Source organism: Glarea lozoyensis (genome assembly GCF_000409485.1).
Source record: "Glarea lozoyensis ATCC 20868 chromosome Unknown GLAREA5, whole genome shotgun sequence".
NCBI lineage: Eukaryota > Fungi > Ascomycota > Leotiomycetes > Helotiales > Helotiaceae > Glarea > Glarea lozoyensis.
Window position 1 is genome coordinate 1,744,471 of NW_007361000.1, and position 23,984 is coordinate 1,768,454.

A 23,984-nucleotide genomic window follows, 5' to 3' on the forward strand; every position below is an offset into this window, starting at 1 on the left:
CTTCCTACTCGTCATAAACAATCCCAGACTCAAAATGACTAATATGGACAAAGATAACTCGGCAATCCCATATGAACCCTACACGACCCCTCTGACCAAATTCCACCTCTTTCCCCACCTCCCCCAAGAACTCCGTCTCGAGATTTGGAACATAATCCTCGCCGAACCGCGTCAAATTAAGATTGACTGTAAAAAGCGCCGAATCCTCCAACGTCGAGTCGTAGACTCATGGACTACTGACACACCGATCCCCGCACTCCTTCACGTTTGCTCTGAATCCCGGTACCTAGGACTATCGTATTACAAACCCTACTTCTCGACAAAAACATGCTCTAAAGCTATATACCTTAATTTCGAGCGCGACGCCATATTCTTTCAAGACGGGATTTTAAGCTACTTGACGGGAGAGGAAAAGAGAGGGGTTCAGAAGCTGGTTCTGGAAACGAAGGATGTTGCTTATTTCGGACATTTTAATCTAGATTTCATTGTTCAGATGGAGAGTCTAAGGGAGTTGGAAATATGGGGTGATGGTGCGAATCTTCCATCTTGGTATGATAATGAGAGGTATCTCAGGAATATCAGGGGAGATTTCGAGGAGGCTAGAAATACTGATCCTGGTGTGAGTACTTGTGTGGTGTCATCTGATGTGTGAGCTTTCGCTGATAATGATGTAGTGGGAATGCCCCAGAGTGAGACTTATGAATTCAAAGACAAATAGAGAGGATGGAATTATTGAGGGTGGTGCACTTATTCCTGGTTGGACTCCAGCGGATAGGGAGGATGGAGATGAAATTCCAAGGCGCGTTGAAATATTCAATTGGTAACCAGGCAGGCTTTTCTAATATCACTATAGTGACGTCTCTATTCAATGAATAATGCCTTCGAATAAATTACGGTTTAAGCACTGGTTCGGTCTCAGCTCATTTCAATATCTACTCACAGGACACTCGTAGCGCTTCTTGAACTTCCCTGGAATAATGTTCATATCGTGCCCTATAATCGCTCCATTTGAGGGCTGATGGCACGCAATCCTATCGCTACCATCAAATGCACAAGGACTTTCGCACAGAATATGGCGGAAAGTTGCGCCGCTGCTGACCGAGTATATGAGCAAGCATCAGATGCGCACTCAATTGCACTTGAGCAGAGCCAACTTGAGCTATCTGGTCGAAGCCAGCAAATCTGAGCGTGGTACTCAATCCCATGGTACGCAATTGAATGTCTAGTGCGTCGCTGAACGCTATCATAACTGGTGCGATTGCTGCAGGCGACGATCTCGCTACCTCAGTTTGAATTGTTCTCTCAAGCTTATGTACAATCTGCTAAACTCAGAAAGCCTACTCAGCACTTTTACGGAAACTTCGATTGGCGAAGTAGCTCCCAAAAGACCTTTTGATCCTATCGATTTCTGTTAAGCACAAGAACGGGACATATACTACATCTATTTGAATGTGTAAAGCGAACTCCAAGATGTCTAAACAGCCTCAGCCGTTGTCTCGAAATACAACAGGTTGATAGCCTCAGTTTTCTAGGCTGACGGGTCGTGAACGATCGCCCTGATGTTCAGTCTGAGCGACTTTGTCAGACTGCGCATTTGCATTCGGCCACAAAATCAAGCGGTCCTAGGCCAGAAAATCCACAAATCTGAGGTACTAAATGCCCAGCGTTTAGAAATGTGAGGCTATGCTGATGTAAATCTGCCCATTTCAGAAACATGCAGATTGTCGAGTGACAACAAGTGCCGAATGGACCTCTGGGTAAATAGGCAGCCTATTCTCGAGTCAGTGATTCGATGATATTGCTGAGTACACGCGTCAATCGTGGTCTACACAGTCCTTTTCTGTTGGCTCGAGGGTCAAGAGGATTGAACCAGTTTGCATGATTGGATGCTTCGTGTACCCCAGATTCTCGTATTCCAATCTGCTGTTATTTCCTAGCTTGAGCCTTTCTTTAGAGAACAGGTGCCTAAATTATACATGGGTTTAAGTTCACTCCAATGTGAAATCTACAGAACCGTACAAATTACGAGGGTAGAACCCCTGTCGAACCTAAACAAGCCTTTCTAAGGCAGCTTAAGTGGATGGATTTATGTCAAGCCCGGCTCTGCCCCTCGCTTGGCATCTCGATACGGGGTTCCAACTCGCTACGCCGTACGGAGCACTGTTTTTTGTAGATTCGACGATCCAACCAATTTCGATCCAAAGCAAAATTAATGCCGAATAAGGCAAAACGTTTCGCAATGGAAGGAGCCTTTTTGTTCCACGCGCTTTCCATATCACTGTCGAAAGCCTCAGGAATCTCGCTTGAGCCGCTTCAGGTTTACACTCATTTCTAACATTTTCACGACATACTTTTCATTTTGTATTCTACCAGCTCCTTCCCCTTTCATCCTCGAGGGACATTCGCGCAACATCCTACGACAACAACATAGTCTCGAGGCACTATGGGCGCGTCGTTCCAGATCCCGCAATGGCGGCGCATAACTCGACAAACCATCACTTTGACGAAGAAGAATTATCTCTTGTACAAAAAAGCTTGGATTTCTACAATACTCAGAGCTCTCATATTTCCAATAGCAGTTACTTTGGTTCTTTGTTTGTTGAGAGACATTGGTGACGAGTCAACTTCTTACCGCAGTAACACTCCAGATTATGGGATTGCACCTTCAACATTTCCCGTGCCTGACTTGACCGACGCAATCAAGTCGGCAGGCTCACAAAAATTGGTCTTCGTTCGCAATGGAGTTTCGGAGGACGATGTCAATCCAGCCATCACTGGAATTGTTAGTCAATTACAAGGGATCGATACTCATGTCGTCGATAACCCAAATGACCTTTTCGATCTCTGCCGACAATCTTTAGCTGGATACAGTGATTGCTTCGCCGCGATCCTTTTCCAGTCATCTAATGAAACTGCGATCGAATACATCATAGCCCTTGACTCTAGCTACACAGACACAGACTACTCTAATCGATATGGGAACTGGAATACCGGCAAGACCAAAATAATGGAACGCATAATGCCGCTTCAGTGGGCAGTAAATTCTCATCTGGGTGGATTTTCACAAGTCTCAAGGCCGTTAACTCGGCCGCGAGGTGGTGAGCCTACGCAACAGTATTCTAGTTACAATGCTGGTGGTGATGGCGAGGGGAAATACTGGTAAGTTAACACTAAACTAAGTCCCAGAGTCTTCCCGTTGCATGCCCTTTTACTAATCGTAAATAGGCTCTTTCTTGTCAGCATATTTGTCTCCCCGGTATTCATCATCATCCTCATCGGTGTCGTTTATCATCTCGCGATATTTGTCGCCACCGAGAGGGAGACATCCATGGCAGAGCTAATGGCCGCACAAAAAGTTTCTATCACACCTCGGATCCTGTCGACTTACATCTCTTTCTTTCTGTTATACTTCCCCGGTCTACTTATCTGTTCTGTTCTGATGACACAGCTCTTATTCCAGAAGACTTCGGATATTTTGTTGATCTTCCTGACAATTTTGGCTGGACTTTCAATCATCGTCTCGGCACACTTCCTCGCATCGTTCTTTGGGAAGGCTCAGCTCGCAGGTCTCTATTCTTCAACACTCGTTTTTGCACTTGCACTTGTCACCTTAGCTGCTAGTCTCGCACAAGCAAACCCTGAAATACAGACAAAAGCTCTTGCTTTCGTATTCCCACCAATCGCCTACGTAACGCTCATTGGCGACATCGCATTCCGCGAGTACACTCACAGAGGGTTCTCACTCGCACCTAACATCACCAACTACCGTGGTGGAGATGGCGATCTGATAAAGAATCAAGCCATGAATGGATATCTCTATGTTATAATCTTCATCCTTCAGATAATCGTCTTCAGTCTGGCGACCTACGCTGTCGAGCATGGTCTGTGGGGTGTTACTCGAAAATACAGTACCATCGAAGCCTCAAGCGATGTTGCAGTGCGCTGCACAAACTTGACCAAAACCTACAGTGGGAAGCGGCGCTGGTACTGGCCGTTTTCGAGGTTGTCAAAGCCTGTCAAAGCCGTTGACGCTCTCAACATAGAAGTCAAAAAGGGCTCAGTCACATTTCTTCTCGGCCCCAACGGTGGAGGAAAAACCACAACGCTCAAGTGTGTAGCAGGTATGACCGCCATGGACAGTGGCTCCCACTTGGAGCTAAATGAAGGCGGCCAAGTCTTTGGCATATGTCCTCAGCACAATGTTTTCTGGGATACATTGACCGTGTCTGAGCACATCCAAATCTGGAGGGAACTGAAGACAGCGGCATTCGACGACTTTTCCGAAGGCTCTCAAGATGACGATGTCGCGGCAGAATGTGATATTGTGGATAAGCTGAACGCTCGGGCAAAAACATTGAGTGGTGGACAAATGCGAAAACTTCAGCTAGCCATTTCTTTTGTCGGAGGTTCCAATGTTTGTTGCATTGATGAAGCCTCAAGTGGTCTGGACCCGCTCTCTAGACGAAACATTTGGAACATCATTCAGAAAGGACACGCCCGTCGAAGTATTCTCGTCACCACTCATTTCTTGGACGAAGCCGATGTCCTCGCGGACCATATTGCTATCATTCACAAAGGTCAAATGGTCTGTGAAGGTGCGCCCACTTCCCTCAAAGCACGTTTTGGCGATGCCTATATTATACGCAGCAACACTGAAACGTCTGATGAGCACCTATGGGAAGCTGCAGATTCGTCCGAGGCGACTAGAAAGGTTCTCGAACTCGAATCACAGCGACAAACAGACTCATATAATGTAGTATTCCCGACTTTAGAGCAGGTTTTCCTCAAAGTGACCTCCAGCTCAGGTACTGCGGTACAGCAAGCGGGTGGTGATGGCATTGTTGGAGAACGAATTGAAACGACCTTGGACACCAACGAGGATTCAAATCACGAGGAAGAATCCAAAGGCGCAGCCGGCATCGACTTGGATGTTGGACAATCTATTGGCTTCCTGCGACAAGTGGCTGCCCTCTATCACAAACGTTTCGTCCTTCTCACTCAAAAAGCTGGTTGGATTTCGTATGGTATCAACCTCGCCATTCCTATCATCATCGCTGCGGCATTGGCCAAATACATTCGCCGTTTCGATCACTTGCAGACGTGTGCGGCGAATGATGAAGCTCTACGCAATGGGTCTTTGTCGGACAGCAGCTATTCATTTGGCGGGCCCAGTTACGCCCCTCTGCAGTCTGGATATGGAGCTACCATCTACGCTTACGATAAGCCAAGTGCTCTCCTAGGCCCGCCTTCTGAGTTTCAAGGTGCTGTGCAAGAAGACCTTTATATCTCAGATATAGGGTACTTCACTTACATATCTACGAATAATTATGGCACTTCGGGTCCAGATCCATCCACGGAAACGGCTGCCAACGCCACATCGGCAAGGAACAACACTCTCAGCACTCGTGCGTTCGTTTCGTCAGAAGATGAAATGGTTGCTCGGCTTGCAAGCTATTCGACTTCCATGTCGGATTACTACAAAGCGCCGTCCGTAGCCATATTCGCTCCGACACCCGACTCTTCAGTCTTTTATTACAATACCGAGCAATACTCAACTAGTTTGGACAAGGTAGTGATTGGCTTTGATTACCTTACCAACCGAATTGCCAACTCTACTACGACAACGGGACAGGCGAAGCAGATAGTCACCTCAATAAGGACCATGCGACATGCAACGAACAATTCAAATTTCTTCGGTCTTCCGATTGGAGTATTGCTAGTCATTGCTTTCATTGGATGCGTGAGTACCTCTGTCATCTATCCAACATTCGAGAAGATCAATAGGGTTCGGGCTTTGCAATATTGCAATGGTGTTTCTCCTGCCGCGTTGTGGGTTGCATACTGGGCTTTTGATATGCAGTTCATTATTGTGCAGACCATAATTGTCTGGTCTTTGACATTCGCCGGAAGCGTTGCTCCTGTCTGGTATGCGCCCAACTACCTCTTCGGAGCATTCATCCTCTTCGGTGTCGCTTCTTACCTTGGATGCTACGCGCTTTCACTGTTTGTCAAGAAAGCGGCCTTTGCAATCGCAGCTGGAACTCATGTCTTGCTCTTCGTCATCTATATCGTAGCCTACGTTGCAGTCCAAGAAGTAGGCGGACAGAATGAGCAAGCCGCATATGAGTCCCTCCAGTATGGTCTTGGTTTGACATCTCCAGCTGCGAATCTTGCTCGAGCTCTTTTCCTCGCAACTAACAGCTACGGAGTACTTTGTGGAAAGTACGGGACAGCTGATACTTCTAATGGCTTTGCTTATGTCCGGTATGGCGCTGTCTATGCCAATCTTCTCATTCAGATCTTGTTCCTTATGATTTTCTTGGTCATCTACGAGTATGGCAGCGCGGACTGGTTACGTCGCACATTTACAATGAACCGTGGAATGCCACCACGGCTTCAACATATCGTCGAATCATCGGAAGCAGTAAGTCCTAGTAATTGCTCATTCTATGATTCTATTAAACTGACCTGCCACTTAGTCTGCCGCTGCCGAGAAGTCAATACAGACCTCAACAACGCCATCTGTGGCATCATCCGACATCCTCGTCGTCTCCCACATCACAAAATACTTCAACAAGCTCTTCGCAGTAGAGGATGTCTCCTTTTCCATTACGTCCAACTCCACACTCGCTTTACTCGGAGGAAACGGCGCCGGCAAAACAACAATCATAAACATGATCCGCAACGAGTTAATCCCCGCCTGTGGCACCATACACCTCGACGGCATCAACGTCCTCGCCGAACCGCACAAAGCCAGGCTCTTAATGGGCGTCTGCCCCCAAGACGACGCCGTCGATAACCTCACTGTCCACCAAACCCTCAAATTTTACGCCACCGTCAAGGGCCTAAAAAACATCGAAGGCAACGTCACAAAGGTTCTCGCAGCCCTCAACATCACCACCTTCGCCCACCATTCCGTCCGCGCCCTTTCAGGTGGCACCAAACGCAAACTATCCGTCGCCATCGCCCTCCTCGGGAATCCCCGCGTCTTGCTCCTCGATGAACCATCCACAGGTCAAGACGCAGGCGCGAAACGCATCCTCTGGAAAGCCCTCAAAGACATCCGCGCCGACCGCGCCATCCTGCTCACCACGCACTCCATGGAAGAAGCCGAAGCCCTCGCCACAAGCGTCGCCATCATCGGCACCAAAATGCTCGCCACCGGCACCCTATCCTCCCTCCAAGAAGCTCACGGCGGCGCATACATGATCCGCGCCGTCCGCTCCGCAAACACCACATCTGCGCAAGTCCACGAGATGATCAACCTTAAATTCGAAGGTAGAGTGTCGAATTACCTTGATGGACATGGACAGGTGAGTTTTTGTTTGCCGCATGTGAAGAAGGAGTTGGGGCGTATTATGAGGGGGATGGAGGAGTTGAAGGGGGAGGTTTTCGTGGCTGGTAAGGTGGGAGAGAAGGTGATTAGTGATTATACTATTAATGGGCCGACGTTGGAAGAGGTGTTTATGAATGTTGCGAGGGAGAATGGACATGCTGGGGGTGTGTAATGTAATGGTAGGAGCTGGGGAGACTAATAAGTGGTGGTGTTGGTCAATTAGTGCTCTGTTGTATGATGGTTTTATTTTCGACACGGCGCGTTTAGTTATAGATACCCAAAGTAGATCTTATAGGCAGTTTAAATTCTTTGAAATCATGTCTTAGCCCAAATTCCCCTTGTCCACCCAAACCTTTAAAAGTCTTCAGAGAGGCTATCGTCACAACTGCTCATTCCATAATTCAATGGGAAAGCAAAGCTCTCGTATTCCACCCACGACAATTAACAGAGAGGCAAACAGATACCCGCCAAGGTAATACAGATGCACGCATGAAGCAAGATGTCAACATCAGAAGACGTTTCAATATCAATAATAATTCGAATATTCAAAGTTTCTCCTTCCCCCCTAAACTCACATGAGCCTACACACATCCACCTCATCCCATCCCATCTTTCCTTTCCCCCCATACCCCAAAACCCGTCCATTCCATGCATCAATCTCAACCGAACCAAACCAACTCACTCCCCCTTTCCCCTAATGCCACGCACAAAGGAACAACCCCCAATGCTAAACTAGAAAACCCGCTCAACTAATGAATATCAACCATATCTACACAAGCCGGGTCATCTACGCTATGTGTACTGGAACAGAAGAACACTTTCATCTTATCCTGCCCCTTAAACGCCAGTCCTAATGCTAATATGCTGCTCCCGCAATCATTCCATATCGTATCATCATGCCTCCGCCCCGGGGAATAATAGAGTAAATTGAAGGTCACAAAGAGTCGCTCTTGGAAAATGTGTGAGCGCGCGCAAACTACACTTTTTGTTTTCAAGTGTTCAAGAAAATTAAAACGATGAATTCGTCCGTCTTATGCCATCATGCTCAGTTCGTCGTCATCGTCATCTTCCAAGCTTTCAATCGCCTCCTTTATTTTCGGGCTCGCCTGGAAATAATTAGCATGATAACGAGCAGGATAGGAGGATTTGTTACCTTTGGATCCAAATTCAACGCAATTGTAAAATGCCGGACTGCGGCACCTTTATCTCGCAACCCTTTATAAAGTCGGCCAAGCAAGAAATGAACCATGGCCGCATCTGGTGCTATGTCTTTCAAAATCATCAGATCCTTCAGTGCTCCCTTATTATCTCCAATCGCCATCAATGATCTCGCTTTTCCATATCGAGCCATGTGTGATTTTGGATCCATTTCTGTTGCTCTAGCGAAATAAGACGAAGCTTGTCGATGCTGTTTCTGTTTTTCCAATATACTTCCGATCGAGCAGATGAGGATAGTGTTCGTCGGGTTGATCAGGGAAGCGGACGAGAAATGAGCAAAAGCTTTTTCATAGTTCCCAAGCTTTTCATACACTTTACCAACACCATACCAGGCATTGTAATGCCTTTTATCTGCAGCCATGCCCTGCCTGTATGAAATTAGAGCCTTGTCGTACTCCTCGTTGGCAACATGTTCGTGACCTTGAAGGGTGAAAGCGTATGCAAATTTTGGATTAAGTTGAGTAGCCCTTTTGAAGCATTTGAGGGCCTGCTCATGGTCGCGAGCGAGTGCCCATGAGTTACCAAGCACACACCAAGCCTCGGGTGATTGCCATGAGGCGTCTATCAATTCGTGGGCGAGGAATGCAAGATCGGTTTCTCGCTTCAAATGCCACAGGATCGTCGAGTAGATTTCCATATCCTCGAATCTTGTTGGGGCTATTTGACGAATGCGTCTGTAATATTTCTCGGCCGCTGGGTAATCGGCTTGCTCATATAAGGCACGACCCATTTGTGACATAACCCACGGAGTTTCTTGTTGAGCTCGTGGGAGATTGTTGAATAATCGAAATGCTTCTTGACATTGAAATTGTGCGAGGGCAAAATAGCCCTGACCAAATTGACGGATCAAGGTTAATAAGTAGTTTAATGCTTCTTCTTGTTTCACAGCATCTGTTTCAGACGAGCGTTGTGTCGGTATACTTGTGGCACTGTGGTACGGTCTAGCAATCGCATCCCTTTGATCGACTTCCATCTGATCTTCTGGCACGGGCTTTCTGTTTCCACTGACTTGTCTACCAACGGTGGATGTCGTCGAGTTTGGTCGCATAATCCTAGATATTGGTGGACGTGCCTTTTTGAGCTCCCTTCCAGGGGCTGGACCTACGCTAGGGGGAGCGGCTGTTCCGGTTTTCGTAGGTCGTATTTGGTTGAATAATCTCACACTTCTTCTTTGGGGTGCTCCTGGATCTTCAGATGTCTGTCTCGGTACAACCTGCCCAGATATTGTTCTTTTTCTCTCACCAGCCATGGCACCCAGATTCGTGCCACGTACAGCTTGTGTTGCTGCTGACTCTTCTGCGGGTTCTACAGGTCTTGGTCCACGTTTAGATGTGAGACCACGACTCATCTTGGGAGCATCCATGCTGAAGTCCATTCCTAGTCCTTGTGTGAGTAGAGTCCGCGATTTTCTGACCGGAGCTTGAGGAGGCTCGGAAGGATATGCAGAGACTACTCCTGGCTGATTTCTGCTCGGTACAATGGAAGCGTCAATTTGAGCATTAGATCCAGCGGGTGAGTCCATTTCGTTCACGGTGGCCGGTAGATTCGTCAAGCTTGGATTACTTTCATTCAGCTTCTGAGACATTCCAAGTTGGTTGAAAAGACCGCCATTAAAACTCCTTGGCTGTGTGTTGTTGAATGGATCCCCAGGATCTGTCGCTATTGATACAGGGCGTGGTCCGGGTCGACTCCGATCGTGGTCAGAAACCGATGTACTCGCGACATCTCTTGACTGATGCTGGGGTTCTACCTGCTCGGGAACACTGACTCGAAGAATAGCTTCCATTTCAGGATTCATCTTGAACAAGCTCGATACCCGTATGTTGGCACCCATGTCACACAGACTAGTAAAAGCATCCCACATGAGTGGGTTTATCTTTAGAGCTTCCTGAAAACAACTGATCGCCCTCTGTTTGTCGTTATAACCATGATAGAGCTTCCCCAGCAAGCAGTTTACAGCTGCTGCATCAGCGTACGGCTGTCGAGTCGTCGGTGTATGCTTGCCGAAATTATTTTTGCCGCTCCATAACCCTCTGCTTTTCTCGAGTACCATAATTCCATCTTTGTACTTGTCAAGTGCTAAACAAGCTTGCGCAAAGACATATGCGCACCCTAAATGTGCACCCTTATGTGCACCTAGCTTGCTGTACTCGTACGCTGAGCTATTGTCGCCTAACCGCAGATGGCAGAGGGATAATAGGTAGGCGTTTTCGGAGGATTTGAGATCGTAGGCTGCCAGTCGCTCGGAAAAGAATAAAGCATTTTGAAGAAGGTTATTATCGATATGGTAGTGTATAAGCTGGCGCAACTGGCTTGACACGCAGGACATTTGTGGCGGCATGGTGGCTGCTTGTGAATGAGAGGATGCGACCAACTTGGACGCAAGTATCTTCAGCAAGATTTGGCCATATAATCAACGATGTTGTATCCGACAGTCGTGTGGGAATCTTTTGGAGGGCTGTTTCGTTCGGCGGCAACGATTGACTTCCACCTTCCTGCTTCTGACCACGATACTTCGTGACGACCATCCACACACAGTCGCTACTGCTCGGCTCGTAACATCACAGGTATCGAAAGCACTGAGGCCTTTTTCGTGTGTAGGAAAGAGCGTTCGCGGGGTTCGTAGTTCGTGATCGAGGACCGAAAATAACAAAACGAAGACGCAGCGACGATGAGCGTGTGCAGCGGAGAAAACGAGAGTATAACTCTAGTGATAGGTTTCCAGATACTGCGAGACTTCAATGTGTTTGTCGAAGCTATTGTAACTCAGACAAAAATCGCATGCGGCGACGTTTTCGATGGTGTGTAGATGGGTGCAGTATAAACAACTATTCCTGGCCCATATTCGACTGCGTTCGCAATGTTGTGGTTCGCTGAAAGCGGGCGGCGGTTAGCGATGATTGGACAGGACAGCGTCAGGTTGCTATGGATTCCGCGCTTAGTCAGGAACCATCCATGGTTTCCCATCTGCCAAATTCCTCAGCCTTGTACATTTCTTTTTCCTTGGGACCATACGAATATCAACCACAATAACTATCCGCGCCATTGACTCTTGTCAGTCGAAAATAAACTCAATTTTGGCTCAAGTTTGCAAAGTTCGCACGTCAGAGCCGGCTTTGACATTCAACATAGAAGTCGAGCGCATAAGTGACGACACACCCCCACCTGTTTGGCTCTTGTTCAACCGCGACATCCCCTTTCGAATATACACCGAGGACGAAAATGGCACAAAAAGCCAAAAAAGATCGTGCGAAAGCGAACACCGCGAGTTTGAACAGTCTTCACATCGGAACGCTTTCCGTACACGCCATCTTCCTACTATTTAACCTCCTCTTCAGACGACGCTCCATCCTCGTCTACATCATATTATCAGTCCCCAGTCTGATAGCAGAATTCATACTCGAAAGTACGGGGAGACCGAAATATGATCCCTCGACCAAGGCATTGAAGAATTCGGGAGAAGACCTAGCAGCGCCGGGGTTGACGGAGTATATGTTTGACGTGATTTGGATCACCTGGGCCTCGTTGATTTCGGTTCTGGTTTTTGGGGATTGGGGATGGCTGTTGTGGGCGGTAGTGCCGGTGTATGGAGCTTATAAAGGATATGGACTCTTGGGTATGGCGAGGGGGTTGATGGGTGGTGGTGGAGGAGCTCAAATGCCCGAGGAGCAACAGGCCGCGCAGGCTGGAAATAGAAGACAGAGAAGAGCTGCGTAAAGCAGAATATATGTGTCGCAATGAATTGTAAGAATTTAAAGGGCTATCCATCCTCTCGACTAATAAAGTGGTGAACATATGCCGTATTATCGTCGTCTAATGAATATATGAGATCTAATAGCGAAAGCAAAGTTGAGCTTCTCTACATCCTCCCCTGTGTCTCCCCCGTCCAAAACGAAATATCCTCCTCCCCAGCACCCCTAACCAGAACATGAAAATGCTCCAAAGCCCTCACACTCTGCAAGCCCACCCAGTTCTTAAACCACAACACCCTCTCCTCTCCTAGCCTATCCCCAAAAGTCCTCTTCACCCACCCCTCCACCCTGTTCCTACTATCCTTCGTCAGATCCCCCGTCCCCTCATCTGTCGGAATAGGCGTCTTACTCCAGACGACTATATGCGTGATCTCGTCCGTAAAGCCATATGGCCAGTCATTCACAAGGATTCTGTAGTCTGATGGATCGGAGAGAGGGGTGGAGGAGTTGAAGGAGAATGGTGGTGGTCCCCATGGTAGACGGTGGGCGATGATGAAGTTGGAGACGCTGCCGTATTCGCGGTTTATTTTACTGCACCAGGTTATGTAGGCGCGGATTTGGGAGGGGGTGCGTGTGAGGAGGGCGAGGTTGTTGGTTTCTATTGAGTGTTAGTATTTCTCTCATACCAAGATTATCCATTGCTCGAATCGCATTAACCAAATTTGAGAGATTTAGATGAAAAACGATGTTCGGTCTTACCGATAATTTCTTTCAAATCGTCCCAAGTATGGAGCTTAAAGTCTTCATCCTTTTGACTGAGGCCAATCTTATCGAGCTCAGTAAGAGGGAAAGGTGCGTCTTCTTCCTTGACAGCTACAGACCCGTTCTTAACCTCCTCTTCTTCCATTTCTGCGGCGGTCTTAGATAGCGTAGAGACTCTTATGGAATTCTTAGTGTGTTTATATATTTATGAAATTATTCAAGGGAGTATTGACGACTTATGTCCACGTAGGTGGATTCTCAAGACTGAATCATTGATTGTCTAGGTCTTAATAAGAGCGAAAAATTGGAAAATATGAATTGATGAGTTCGACAACAACGAAACGAGTCCCGTGTATCTGTTACCAGATATGTCTACAATTAGATCTGATGTGGACAAGTGGAAAAGACCCCGATGACGGGTGGTCGGTAGTACAGACGACAAGTACCTGGGTGGGTAGTTTCACAGAAGAAATGGTTTCGTGAAACAGTTGGAAAAATGTCATTTTCTGTACAGGCAAACAGCTGATATGACAGTTTCGACTCAAATTATGATTATATTATATTTGAAGAATTCTAGATTGTTTCATAGTTGGAAGTGAACAAGAGTTTATCAGATCATGAAGAAAGCTCCACACACCCTGGAACCGTGCCCGCGTTGAGCCGAAAGGCGGTGGGGAAATCGCTGCTTCTTTTGGAGGGTCCGTCCGGCAGCCGAATTAATTCTGTGGGATGAACCGAGTGAGATTCAACAGCCTCATCTACTTGCCGGCAACATAACCTTTTCTGGGATCTAGCTTCTCAATCGGTTCGATATTCCTATTTAAAACTCGAAGGAACTTTGATCAGATCTTTGTGCGGTTCTTAATCACACAGATCTTCTCTTTGCACATTTCCAAGTTCCTCGATCTCAACGTTTCCCCCTCAACACTCTACACCATGTCCCAATCACCGAGTTTGTTCTCCAGGGGATATATTGACGGAATTTACATTCCTTCTGGCCTCCTAGTCTTTGGAACCTTGATAGTTAAAAGAGAATGGTTACCTTACGCTGTTGCCCTCGCAGTCGCACTCGGGACGTTCAAAGTATGGAATAACAGTGAGTTCAACTGGGCCATGGAGAGAAATTCCGGGAGCGCGTATTAACAGAAGCAGGAGTGCGTGCTGTTTTAAAGCCTGCCGAGTTCCAGGACTTCGAGCTTCAGGAGAAGACAATTATTTCCCACAATGTCGCGATGTAAGCTTTTCGTATTTGGCCTCCAAATTACAGTACTGACTTCACTAGCTATCGATTCAAGCTTCCTTCCGAAACCGCGATCCTAGGACTGCCAATTGGACAACACATTTCTATCGGCGCAGGTATCAAGCAGGCAGATGGTACATCGAAGGAAATCGTACGATCATACACTCCAATTTCTGGTGACCAGCCAGGCTTCTTCGACCTCCTTATCAAGTCATACCCGACTGGTAACATCTCAAAATACATGGCGTCTCTCGTTGTGGGCCAAACAATCAAAGTCAAAGGGCCAAAGGGAGCTATGGTTTATACACCAAACATGGTCCGTCATTTTGGTATGATTGCAGGAGGAACTGGAATTACACCTATGCTCCAAATTATTAGAGCAGTTATTCGAGGACGCCCAACAGGCGATACCACCGAGATTGATCTTATCTTCGCAAATGTCAATAAGGAGGATATTCTATTGAAGGAGGATCTTGATCAATTGGCTGCTGAAGACAAGGGATTCAGAGTACACTATGTTTTGAACAACCCGCCAGAGAACTGGGAGGGCGGTGTTGGATTTGTCACTCCAGAGATGATGACCGTAAGTTTATTCATTTACTCGTTATGTTACACAAGCTAATACGAAAACCAGAAATGGCTTCCAAAGCCTGCAGAGGATGTTAAGATGCTGCTTTGCGGTCCACCACCAATGATTAGCGCGATGAAGAAAGCGTCGGAAAGTCTAGGCTTCAAGAAAGCTAGACCAGTGAGCAAGCTTGAGGACCAAGTTTTTGCGTTCTAGAGATGCTTCAATTAATATCTGGGGTTTGTTCTGCTGTATAGATGTGCTTATTTAGCGGGGCAAGCCTACATCGTTTGGTCATGTACTAAACTAATAAACTTCAACAGTAGCGACTTGCTGACGATACAGAGCGGCGGTTACGCAATTCATATATAAGACCTAATTTGAGCCTCTTAGTCAAGATCCATTCTGACCTGGACCCTTGTATTCCTAGCCCTACCTGGTATGTCAATACGATTGAGCGAATTGCGAGCACTCGCTTGCGTAACTCTTAGCTGCATGCTCCGTCTTTTATTCCTCTTCCTTTTTCCCTGGCCACTGCTCGGAACGTATTTCTGAAATTCGTATCAACATATCAACCTCAAATAAGCTCGGTGAAGGCTTAACAAGGGGCCGGTGAACCGTTTGTTCCTGTCCGGTTCCAAGGTTGTCATATCGATTCCCACAGGCTCGCTTCACGTGAAGCCTACGCAAGCGACTTAAGGCTGCCGCATAATTGAAGGTTCACTCCCAGACAACTCCAGACTTATGGTCCATCCCCACAACTTTTATACATGCTATTTTGATCGATGTCAATTCATCTAAATATTTCAGTCAATGAATGAGACCATCTTTTTTCAATTCATTTGATCTTCAACCCCTTCTTTCCTTCGACTACAGTCGATACACGCCTTTTAGGGTTCTCTCGAAGATTATTTTGTCTCTTTCCCTCATTCCTCGAACCTTGACTACTAATTGATCTTCAACCACTACAAAGTCTTGAAACGCGCTTGCGATTTCAAAATGAAGTCTCCGGGTATCCCACAGAAGAGAGATTCATCGGGTGTAACTTCGAGTTATCCCAGTTCCGTAACTTGTAAGTTTTCGAAATCACATCAGAGTTACAGGCGATAAACTAACAGAAACAACAGCTGAAGACACTTTATCACCAGGACAGGAATCTCCTCGTCTCTTCACACCCACCCCCTCGGAGGGCTCAGTTCAAGGAGACTATGAGAACCTAGAACATGCGTCCATCGAAGACCAGCATGCAAAAATCAACGCCTGGAAGCAAACTACTCAAAATTTCCCTCCTCCAGAGCAGCCATCGCCTGACACCCAATTTCACGACACCCCCTGCGACCTCCTCCCAGAATACCCAGCTACCTACCAACTTAAAACCGACAACCTCCCCCTCTCAATCCTAGCAGTCCGCATATTAATCCACAAATCCCTCCTCACCCCCTCAGATATCCAACCGTACGTCTACCCTCTCAACTCTTTCCCCCCTACTAACCCGGCCAGCCTCTCCCGCACCACGCTCTACGAACACCAACCCACCGACCCCCTTACAGGCATCGCCTCCGCCACCCTCGAAACAGTGACCAACGTCGCTCTCGGCGTCGCTTCTATCCCCCTTTCAAGCTACCACGCTTTCAAGTCATCTCCTTCTAGCGATTGTCCCCTCAAGACCAGAGATGCCAGCAAGCCGAATCCGTATGATAAAGCGGTGCTGGGGGCCGCTAAGGGGGTAGGACGGGTGGTGGCGGCGGGGTTGAAGGCGCCGATGTTGGTTACCACCGGCGTCGCAGGCGGACTGAGAAATCTGCCGGGACTGTATGGCGAGGATGTAAGAAGGGTCGAGAGGGTTGAGGGGGTTGTTGGGGGGGTGAAGCAGGCGGGTGTGGTGGGTTCATTCATTTTACTTTTGTTTCCGAGAGTGAGTATGGGATGGGGTGCTGATTTGATGTTTAGGGCTTTGGAACAGGTCTCTACGACGGTCTCACTGGCATCGTGAAGAAACCATATGATGGCGCGAAGACGGAAGGACCTCTTGGTTTTCTCAAGGGAGTGGGAAGAGGAATTGGAGGGGTGGTTTGTAAACCTGCTGCTGGTAAGTGTCTCCCTCTTCTTCCTATCACTTTCTCCCCTCCCAAATATCAACTAACAGAATCAGGCGCCGTAGGTATAGCAGCATACCCACTCCTCGGTCTCTGGCGCGAGGTCGAGAAGGTGGGGAAGAAGAAGGATGAGACTCCAGGACTGGGAAGAGAGGAAGGAGATGAAGAGGAGTTTAGAGAGGAAGATGTACGAGTGGTGGTTAAGGGCTGGGAGGAGTTTTGTGGGAAGAAAAAGATTTAGGGGATGGTGTTGAGCATTGGTTTGGATCTGGGTCTGGATTTGGTGTTGTATACCCTGGGAGTATAGGAGGATAGTACTATAAGTGTGTTGTCTACTTTATTGAGATTGTTCCGTCGAGAATATCGTGCGGATCAGGGTAGACGATTCTTGTCTTGTTGGCATGGTAAGCCAGTTTGTTGGGAGCAACCTCAATACTCACAGCTTGCAAGTCACAAATTCAACAACGACCATTACATGATATCTCTTCCTCTAAACCCTGGAGGACACCGTATGATGCAAAAACAGTGGAAGAAAAGAAATTAGTGAAGTCTTCCAAACATAAAAATCACCTAGCGCTTGATACAACAAGAGAGAGCTAGTGATTAGCCCAACTCCGAACTTCGCATTCAGAAAGCTTGAACGATAAGAAGAACAAAGGGGGGTTAGTACTGGGGCAACGAAGACCATGAATCGTACTTCCCAGTAGTTGCAAAGTCAACTAGATGTAAGAATCGGCTGAGAAAAACATCCGTACTACACAGAAGCGAAGGATGTCAACCCCGTATTAGAGGATGAGACATATAAACCCAGGGGTATTGATGGTTGAGAGATAAAATACGTGAGCGACAGGGAAGAAAGACATTCTGCACTCAAGAACTCATTATTGAGGAAAAAACGTGTTATGGTGGAGCTGGTAGATAAAACCAGCCAAACGGCCGTGATATGCCCGCAGACGCCCAGAAACGATACTTCAGTACAGAAAGCATAAGATTTTCAATTCATGTGTATCTCGAGGACGATATACATTTCCACATATACAGGAAGGCAATAGTAAGGAAGACATCTAATTCGACCCCAGGCGAAAGTCCAAGATCTTTCAAACTTTGAAGCTCATCATGTGTGTAGTAAGGAATGTATATCTTGCCCTGTACATTTTGATTTCCGAGATAACAAGGAAAATGTCATGATTCAAGTTCTTATCACAAATTCAAGACAAGTAGATTATGTATATATTTAAATTTAAAAAAGACCAACGAGGATTACGTAACTTTAGTCCCCTCAGCGAACGGTTTCCGTCCGTAGACAACATATCTATTTCCAGTCAGTAAGTTAATCAATCATAACCTTTAAACACCTCTCCTCAATTCTGCATTCTCAGACCGGAAAGCCCAACCCCATATTTGCAAGACAAGGAAAAGGCCCAACTTACACAGGAACATAACCATGGATATTCTTATCCCTAATATCCTTCCTAACATCCACCATTCCCACCTCAACCTCATCCCTCGTCATCCCATGCGCGCGCGTCATAATCGCCATACTGATACTCGGCAACCCATCGAGATTATTAGCCATCGACCACATGCCCAACAACTTCTGCTTCTTCCCTTTCGGCCACGTATTACTAGGCCACTTAAACTTCCTCTCCGTGACACCCTCAAACCCGGCGTCGCGCATGAACTGCGCGTATTTGATCGTACAATGCCAGTCACGCCCGATCTTCGCGGCGCCCTCGCGGAGTTTCTGGTTCCAGGCCCGGATGGCGGAGGTGTCGGCGGATCCGTCTATGGATTCGAGCGCGAAGTGCACGTCTTGAATTTCCATGTAGCCCCCCGGGGCAAGAGCGGCGTAGGCGCGTTTGAATACTTGGGCCGGGTCCTGGAAACATGTGAACAACATTCTCCCATGGATGAAGTCGAAGGGGGTGGTGTAGGTCCATTCGTCTTCGGCGTCGTCGATTTCAAATTGGCAGTTTGGTGGGACATATTCGGGTTGGATTGCGCTTAGGTCTGGGGATGAAGTTAGTATAGAAAATGTTTTGGTGGATATTGGGTGGGGGTGTTACCAGTTCCAATGACCATAGATGAAGGATTACGCTCTGCGTATTCTAAAGCCCATAGGCCAGTTCCGGTACCAATATCAAGAACATGCTGTGGGTTCTCGGTTGGAGCAAGATGTAAGCGACCATCTAGTGTGAGCGTCCAAAGATGATGTTGTAAATTCAGTCGGTCTTGCTCAACATCATCATTCGGCAAATAGTACTGTCCTTCCTTGTATTTATGGTAACTACGTCCATTCTCTTGTATCGATTCATATAGACTGGATCTTAATGACATGGTAGACGACATGATCTCAGATCCGATAGCCGAGTCTGTGTCACTCATTTCAGAGTCCACATGTAGAGAAGTTGGATAATATCCATCATCTGGCAAGACGACATCATCCGGTGCTACAGAGTGAGCATCCGACTCATCTTGATGAGAAGTTGGAGGTGCCTCGGCCATGGTCGTGTCTTGATGTTGGTCTTGTTGGTCCAGTGATGCAGCTTCAACTTCTGGAGCTTGATATCCGTGGTGAGCTTGATAGAACTGATTTGCCGAATCTGTTCCGTTGGAAGTGGTAGACTCAGCACTCATAGGAGAGTTAGATCCTGCTTTCCTGATTTCATCTGGCAAAATACTCTGGACGACTTGTTCAGAAAATGTTGGTTCGCGCGTAGGCGCTGCTAGGGGTGCACTGCTATTCGCTGAGGCATTCGCATGGTTTGTATGCGGGAGTCCAGGGATAGGCGACTCCTCCACAGACGGATTCAACAACGAGTTGATATCAATCGCGTGATGATCCTGGTTGGATTTCTGTTGCGGGATCTTTGTATCCATTATCGCACATGAATTTTGTTAAGATGGAAAATCTGGAGTGGAGAGCTTGCTTGACCGGACACCAACACCTTTCAGGCCCGGAGTTGGCAAATGGCGTGGTTCCTCGCTTTCTCCTACGAGACCGTTGGATGGGTGGAGGTGGTTGGAATTACTTTGGTGATCGAGGGATGGTGCAGTCGTGTGGTCCGCTTTCCCAAGTTGGTTGGTCTGAACGGGACGTCCGTTAGTAAAGCTTGCGAAGACGTCGTTGTCGTGTAAACTGAGCTTTGCTTTCTTTCCTTTTGACTTAGTAGTTGGCTATTTGGCATGTACTACTTCAATTGACTATCAATCTTGTAGAACGCTCACCGAGTCGTGGTAGTCCCTGTTTGATTGGTGGTCTTACGAAGGAGCCCTTCTTCAATGCTTCATGGATCGAGTTCCACAGTGCAGCTCCGAGATGATCAAATATATGATTTCGTGGGCCAGCTGTGCCATATGGCAATCACATAAACGACACACTTGTATCAAACTCGACAGTCGCAAGACCCACTGTAGCGAAGATATCAAAAGCGCAAAACAACACTTGGAAACGAAGAATAGAGTTAAACAAAAATCAAAGTAGAAAAGATTCCAACTGCAAATACTCGGATGGATGTTACCTTCTGCTAAAAGCATCACCCTCCGATCCAAATTATTCTCGCAGCAGGTGCAGGGTTCAATTCATCCGGTCTTGATCCTCTGGACGAGCAGTCAGGGACTCAGGTTGCTGTGTTCTGCAAGGCCGAACGGGAGATTATGTACAGACGTCGGAAAAGGAAGTATACGACCCATCTCGGTGGGAACTGGGAGGGTATAGAGCATGGTAATATAGATGAAGTCTGATCACTTGATTCCAGTTTGAGAAATTTACCAGAAGTGATTGTAGCTTGGCGGACAAATTGTTTTCATGGCAAATAACAATAGAGTCCGCTTGTGAGTTGAGGGTGTCGACTGCCACGCTAAACATATCCCATGGTCCGTGCGTCAAGCCTCGCGCCTGATTCCATACGGAACGGCCAGAAGTCGTAACCTAGCAATAAACCGACCATCAACAAAACAAGACACCCAACATGGCCGACCGATTTCCCTCACTTGAAGAGTTCGACTCTGGAGGTACGTCGCAATTGCCCATCTTGTGCGCACTCATTTCTGTACTAACAGCTTCGCAGCTCAACAATCACCATCCGGAACCCCAGCGTTCGAGAGCGCCGGCGGGGACGATTTCCTAAGCAGAGAAAAGGCGCTGTTGGGCGATGATGCGAATCAATTCGTGTCGAGCAATGACAATGCGGCGTTTGTAGAGGATGATGATGACGATCTGCTGGGCGGTGGTGGAGGCGGACAGAGTGGTGGAAATGAGGATATGGATTTCGAGAGCTCGTTTCCTGCTATCGATACCCAGAATGATGTATGTCCTCACAGCCTCACCTTTGGTGATATGCAAGAGTCTAATTACGTATTCTAGGCCGTCGCACCTGGCGGAACGATCACATCTAATTACCAGTCCAGCTACCAACCCAGCACCTCTGAGCCGGAACCTGAAGTAATAACCCAATGGCGCGAGCGCCGGGATCTCCAATTGCAAGCGCGCACCGAGAAGTCCGAAGAGAAGAAAGCCGAAACCATCAAGGACGCCCAGCAAAACATCGATGACTTCTACGAGAATTACAACAGTAAGAAGGAGAAGATGTTAGCACAGTCGCGGAAAGACGCCGAAGAGTTCTTGGAGAGCAGGGAGGACACGAGTGCGGGCGGTACGAGCTGGGAGCGTATTGCGAAGTTGGTCGATTTGAGTGGGAAGGGTGCGAAGGGTGGTGCGAGTGGGACTGGGAAGGAGAAGTTTAGGGAGTTGCTGCTCAGTTTGAAGAAGGATGAGAAGGCGCCGGGTTCGACTGGGGTTTGAGGGCTGAGAAGGCGTGTGATTATTAGGAAAAAGCATGTACGATCTGAAGAGCAAATTGCTAGTGGTATATAGCACTACTGCCTTTCTGGTGGATAGGCGTTCAATAATTAAGGCAAAATTCACGATATACATTTTTATTTTGTAGACTCATCAGTGAGATTGTTTGGTAACTTGGCATGATGTTGTTACTCGCTACCATTCGTAAAATGGGCATCCATACTCATCCAATCATATCTGCGTCAAATCATGAACGATTGAAATTACTCTGGGTCTTCCGAATACTTGGATGAGAGATCTGCTTCGTTGCGAGCCTTCTCCGACTCCTCAAATTCCTTGAGCGCCTTCTGACCTTCCTCGGTCGTGGCATCTATAATTTGCTCCTCCAAAGAAAGCATTCCACCCTGTTATCATTAGTACTAATCAAGTATTCGAGGAAGTGTTAAACATACCTCACCCAACTGGGCGACAATCTCCTCAGCCTCCTCAACACTCATCTTCCCCAGCACTTTGTTGACCTCATCTAGACTTCCACTTTCCAAAGCTCGCTGAAGTCCAGGAGGGAAGGCGTTGAACAGCTCTCTTGCCTTGATTTCTGCTGGGTCCTCGCTCTTCTCTGGAGGAATTTGAATATTAATAGTGGTGCCAGGGTCTACAGCATGAAGCTGGATTTGCTCCACACCGCCACCGCCTTCCGCCTCTTCTTGAGCCCTCTGTCTTTCAATTTCCTTGGTCCGTGACTTGATTCTTTGATAAGTACCATTGACATCATCATAGAACACTTTCTGGGCTTGGTGATTTGGAGTTGTGATTCGCTTGAAGAATAGTCCCACACCATCCTTTCCCAGCGCTCTGCAGTATTGGAGAAGAAGAGCTTGATGTACGCATTGTTTGGCCTTGTCTTGATCTCCGTCGATGGCAGCGTTAAAGGCGAGAACCAGCAAGCCATCAGTTTCTCTCTCTGCAAGGACTTGGGGATGCTCGGAAATAAATGTTAAGCAAGACTTGTAATCTCCAGGCTTGATTGTCGCAAACTTCATCCCGAGCTCGGAAGCCTGAACCTCTTCATCGTCATCTAGGCCTTCTTCCTCGTCAATATCAGCGTCCGCGCCAGATGATTGCTGACTGTCGGGTTTGGATCCGTCATGAGCAGCTAGAGCTTTTGGATTCAGCACTTCAACAGCTTGAACCTTTTCTTTTGGTTTGTTTATCCTTCCTTTGATAGGCTCATTCTTCGATACATGGGAACTGTCAAAACCTGTGGCATAACTTTCACTGGTTATCTTTCGACCTTCTTCCTTCTCCAGATTGTTCAGCTCGGTGAGCAACGATTTCTGTAGCTCTTCGACCTTCGTTCGGTGCGAGTTAACTTCCGCGAGGTAGGCTTCGAATCGCTGGCTATCCTCAACCTTATCCTCGTCAACCTTTGCTTTGACCTGATCTACCAACGCTGCCATCATCTTCGAATACGTAGGCATATCTTTGTCCTGCGTGTGGACACCGGCTGGTCTTGGAGGAGGGTTGTCGTTTTCGCGGTCCCCCGTCGACTCCATAATAGCTTGAAACATCAACTCATCAGGACTTCTTTTCTCTGCTTCCGCTTTGAGTGATTCAAGAGCTTTGAGAAGCGCATTGATACGACCGAGCAGCCCATCGTTTACCAATCGTTCGTACTTGTATGTTTCGATTTTGTGTTTGCGTTCAAATCGCTCTTGGTGGATTTGATTTTGCTTGGCTCGAATAAAAGACTTCTTGTCTACGTTTGGGTGGACCTCTATATCAGAGTCGTCGCTCAACTCGAGCGCGTCCTACAACCGTCAGCCTTGAGATTCAGCCTGGTGAGACAAGACGAAGGTAGGATGTTTGCATTATAGCACAGGCGGAAACTTACCCATTTACTGTAGTCGACAGGCATTTTGAGGCGGATTTATTTCTTGCTTCAAGTAAGTAAGTATGTGTTGTCTGGAAAGAAGTTCATTGTCCTTTTCTACTCCCAAAAATAAATAACCTCGAACGTTCTACGGCCTGGCCCCGCCCGCGATTTGGATCATAAGCTACCCCACGTGCACAAGACTTATGCAAATTTCGCTACTTGCGCTTGCATAACTCCAGGAGTTAGCTTCCGTCATCGCTATCTGCGCTCATGGGTGTCGTTGACTTACATTTTCCCCAAATCTTACCAACCAAGTATCGATTATTTTACCAGCCCGCTCAACGCGACAATGAGATTTCGACGAAGACACGCTTCCGACAGATTCTGGTGATATCAGC

The 23,984-nt window shown here is 47.3% G+C and overlaps 10 protein-coding genes across 10 annotated transcripts; 6 read left to right on the plus strand and 4 right to left on the minus strand.

Moving 5' to 3' along the window:
• Positions 1 to 34: 34 nt before the first annotated feature.
• Positions 35 to 824, plus strand: GLAREA_04765 (uncharacterized protein; the record flags this gene model as incomplete). Its single annotated transcript, XM_008087142.1, has 2 exons — positions 35 to 619; positions 675 to 824. The coding sequence occupies 2 exons, from the start codon at positions 35 to 37 to the stop codon at positions 822 to 824; spliced, it is 735 nt and encodes a 244-aa protein (XP_008085333.1).
• Positions 825 to 2,443: 1,619 nt separating this feature from the next.
• GLAREA_04766 (P-loop containing nucleoside triphosphate hydrolase) lies at positions 2,444 to 7,508 on the plus strand (the record flags this gene model as incomplete). The annotated part of the gene is made up of 3 exons (XM_008087143.1): positions 2,444 to 3,159; positions 3,226 to 6,424; positions 6,480 to 7,508. 3 exons carry the CDS (start codon positions 2,444 to 2,446, stop codon positions 7,506 to 7,508), a joined length of 4,944 nt encoding a protein of 1,647 aa, XP_008085334.1.
• An 859-nt stretch (positions 7,509 to 8,367) lies between these two features.
• On the minus strand, positions 8,368 to 10,895 carry GLAREA_04767 (HCP-like protein; the record flags this gene model as incomplete). The annotated part of the gene is made up of 2 exons (XM_008087144.1): positions 8,368 to 8,442; positions 8,490 to 10,895. 2 exons carry the CDS (start codon positions 10,893 to 10,895, stop codon positions 8,368 to 8,370), a joined length of 2,481 nt encoding a protein of 826 aa, XP_008085335.1.
• Positions 10,896 to 11,776: 881 nt separating this feature from the next.
• On the plus strand, positions 11,777 to 12,271 carry GLAREA_04768 (uncharacterized protein; the record flags this gene model as incomplete). The annotated part of the gene is made up of 1 exon (XM_008087145.1): positions 11,777 to 12,271. One exon carries the CDS (start codon positions 11,777 to 11,779, stop codon positions 12,269 to 12,271), a length of 495 nt encoding a protein of 164 aa, XP_008085336.1.
• A 142-nt stretch (positions 12,272 to 12,413) lies between these two features.
• Positions 12,414 to 13,153, minus strand: GLAREA_04769 (uncharacterized protein; the record flags this gene model as incomplete). The annotated part of the gene is made up of 2 exons (XM_008087146.1): positions 12,414 to 12,904; positions 13,006 to 13,153. 2 exons carry the CDS (start codon positions 13,151 to 13,153, stop codon positions 12,414 to 12,416), a joined length of 639 nt encoding a protein of 212 aa, XP_008085337.1.
• A 791-nt stretch (positions 13,154 to 13,944) lies between these two features.
• GLAREA_04770 (Ferredoxin reductase-like, C-terminal NADP-linked) lies at positions 13,945 to 15,032 on the plus strand (the record flags this gene model as incomplete). Its single annotated transcript, XM_008087147.1, has 4 exons — positions 13,945 to 14,104; positions 14,161 to 14,242; positions 14,291 to 14,831; positions 14,883 to 15,032. 4 exons carry the CDS (start codon positions 13,945 to 13,947, stop codon positions 15,030 to 15,032), a joined length of 933 nt encoding a protein of 310 aa, XP_008085338.1.
• Positions 15,033 to 15,815: 783 nt separating this feature from the next.
• Positions 15,816 to 17,153, plus strand: GLAREA_04771 (uncharacterized protein; the record flags this gene model as incomplete). The annotated part of the gene is made up of 5 exons (XM_008087148.1): positions 15,816 to 15,888; positions 15,944 to 16,271; positions 16,317 to 16,698; positions 16,767 to 16,905; positions 16,969 to 17,153. The coding sequence occupies 5 exons, from the start codon at positions 15,816 to 15,818 to the stop codon at positions 17,151 to 17,153; spliced, it is 1,107 nt and encodes a 368-aa protein (XP_008085339.1).
• A 1,019-nt stretch (positions 17,154 to 18,172) lies between these two features.
• GLAREA_04772 (S-adenosyl-L-methionine-dependent methyltransferase) lies at positions 18,173 to 19,792 on the minus strand (the record flags this gene model as incomplete). The annotated part of the gene is made up of 3 exons (XM_008087149.1): positions 18,173 to 18,224; positions 18,343 to 18,922; positions 18,979 to 19,792. The coding sequence occupies 3 exons, from the start codon at positions 19,790 to 19,792 to the stop codon at positions 18,173 to 18,175; spliced, it is 1,446 nt and encodes a 481-aa protein (XP_008085340.1).
• A 1,091-nt stretch (positions 19,793 to 20,883) lies between these two features.
• GLAREA_04773 (uncharacterized protein) lies at positions 20,884 to 21,716 on the plus strand (the record flags this gene model as incomplete). The annotated part of the gene is made up of 3 exons (XM_008087150.1): positions 20,884 to 20,926; positions 20,983 to 21,221; positions 21,279 to 21,716. 3 exons carry the CDS (start codon positions 20,884 to 20,886, stop codon positions 21,714 to 21,716), a joined length of 720 nt encoding a protein of 239 aa, XP_008085341.1.
• Positions 21,717 to 21,976: 260 nt separating this feature from the next.
• GLAREA_04774 (Hsp90 co-chaperone CDC37) lies at positions 21,977 to 23,628 on the minus strand (the record flags this gene model as incomplete). The annotated part of the gene is made up of 3 exons (XM_008087151.1): positions 21,977 to 22,117; positions 22,166 to 23,521; positions 23,605 to 23,628. 3 exons carry the CDS (start codon positions 23,626 to 23,628, stop codon positions 21,977 to 21,979), a joined length of 1,521 nt encoding a protein of 506 aa, XP_008085342.1.
• Positions 23,629 to 23,984: the final 356 nt, after the last annotated feature.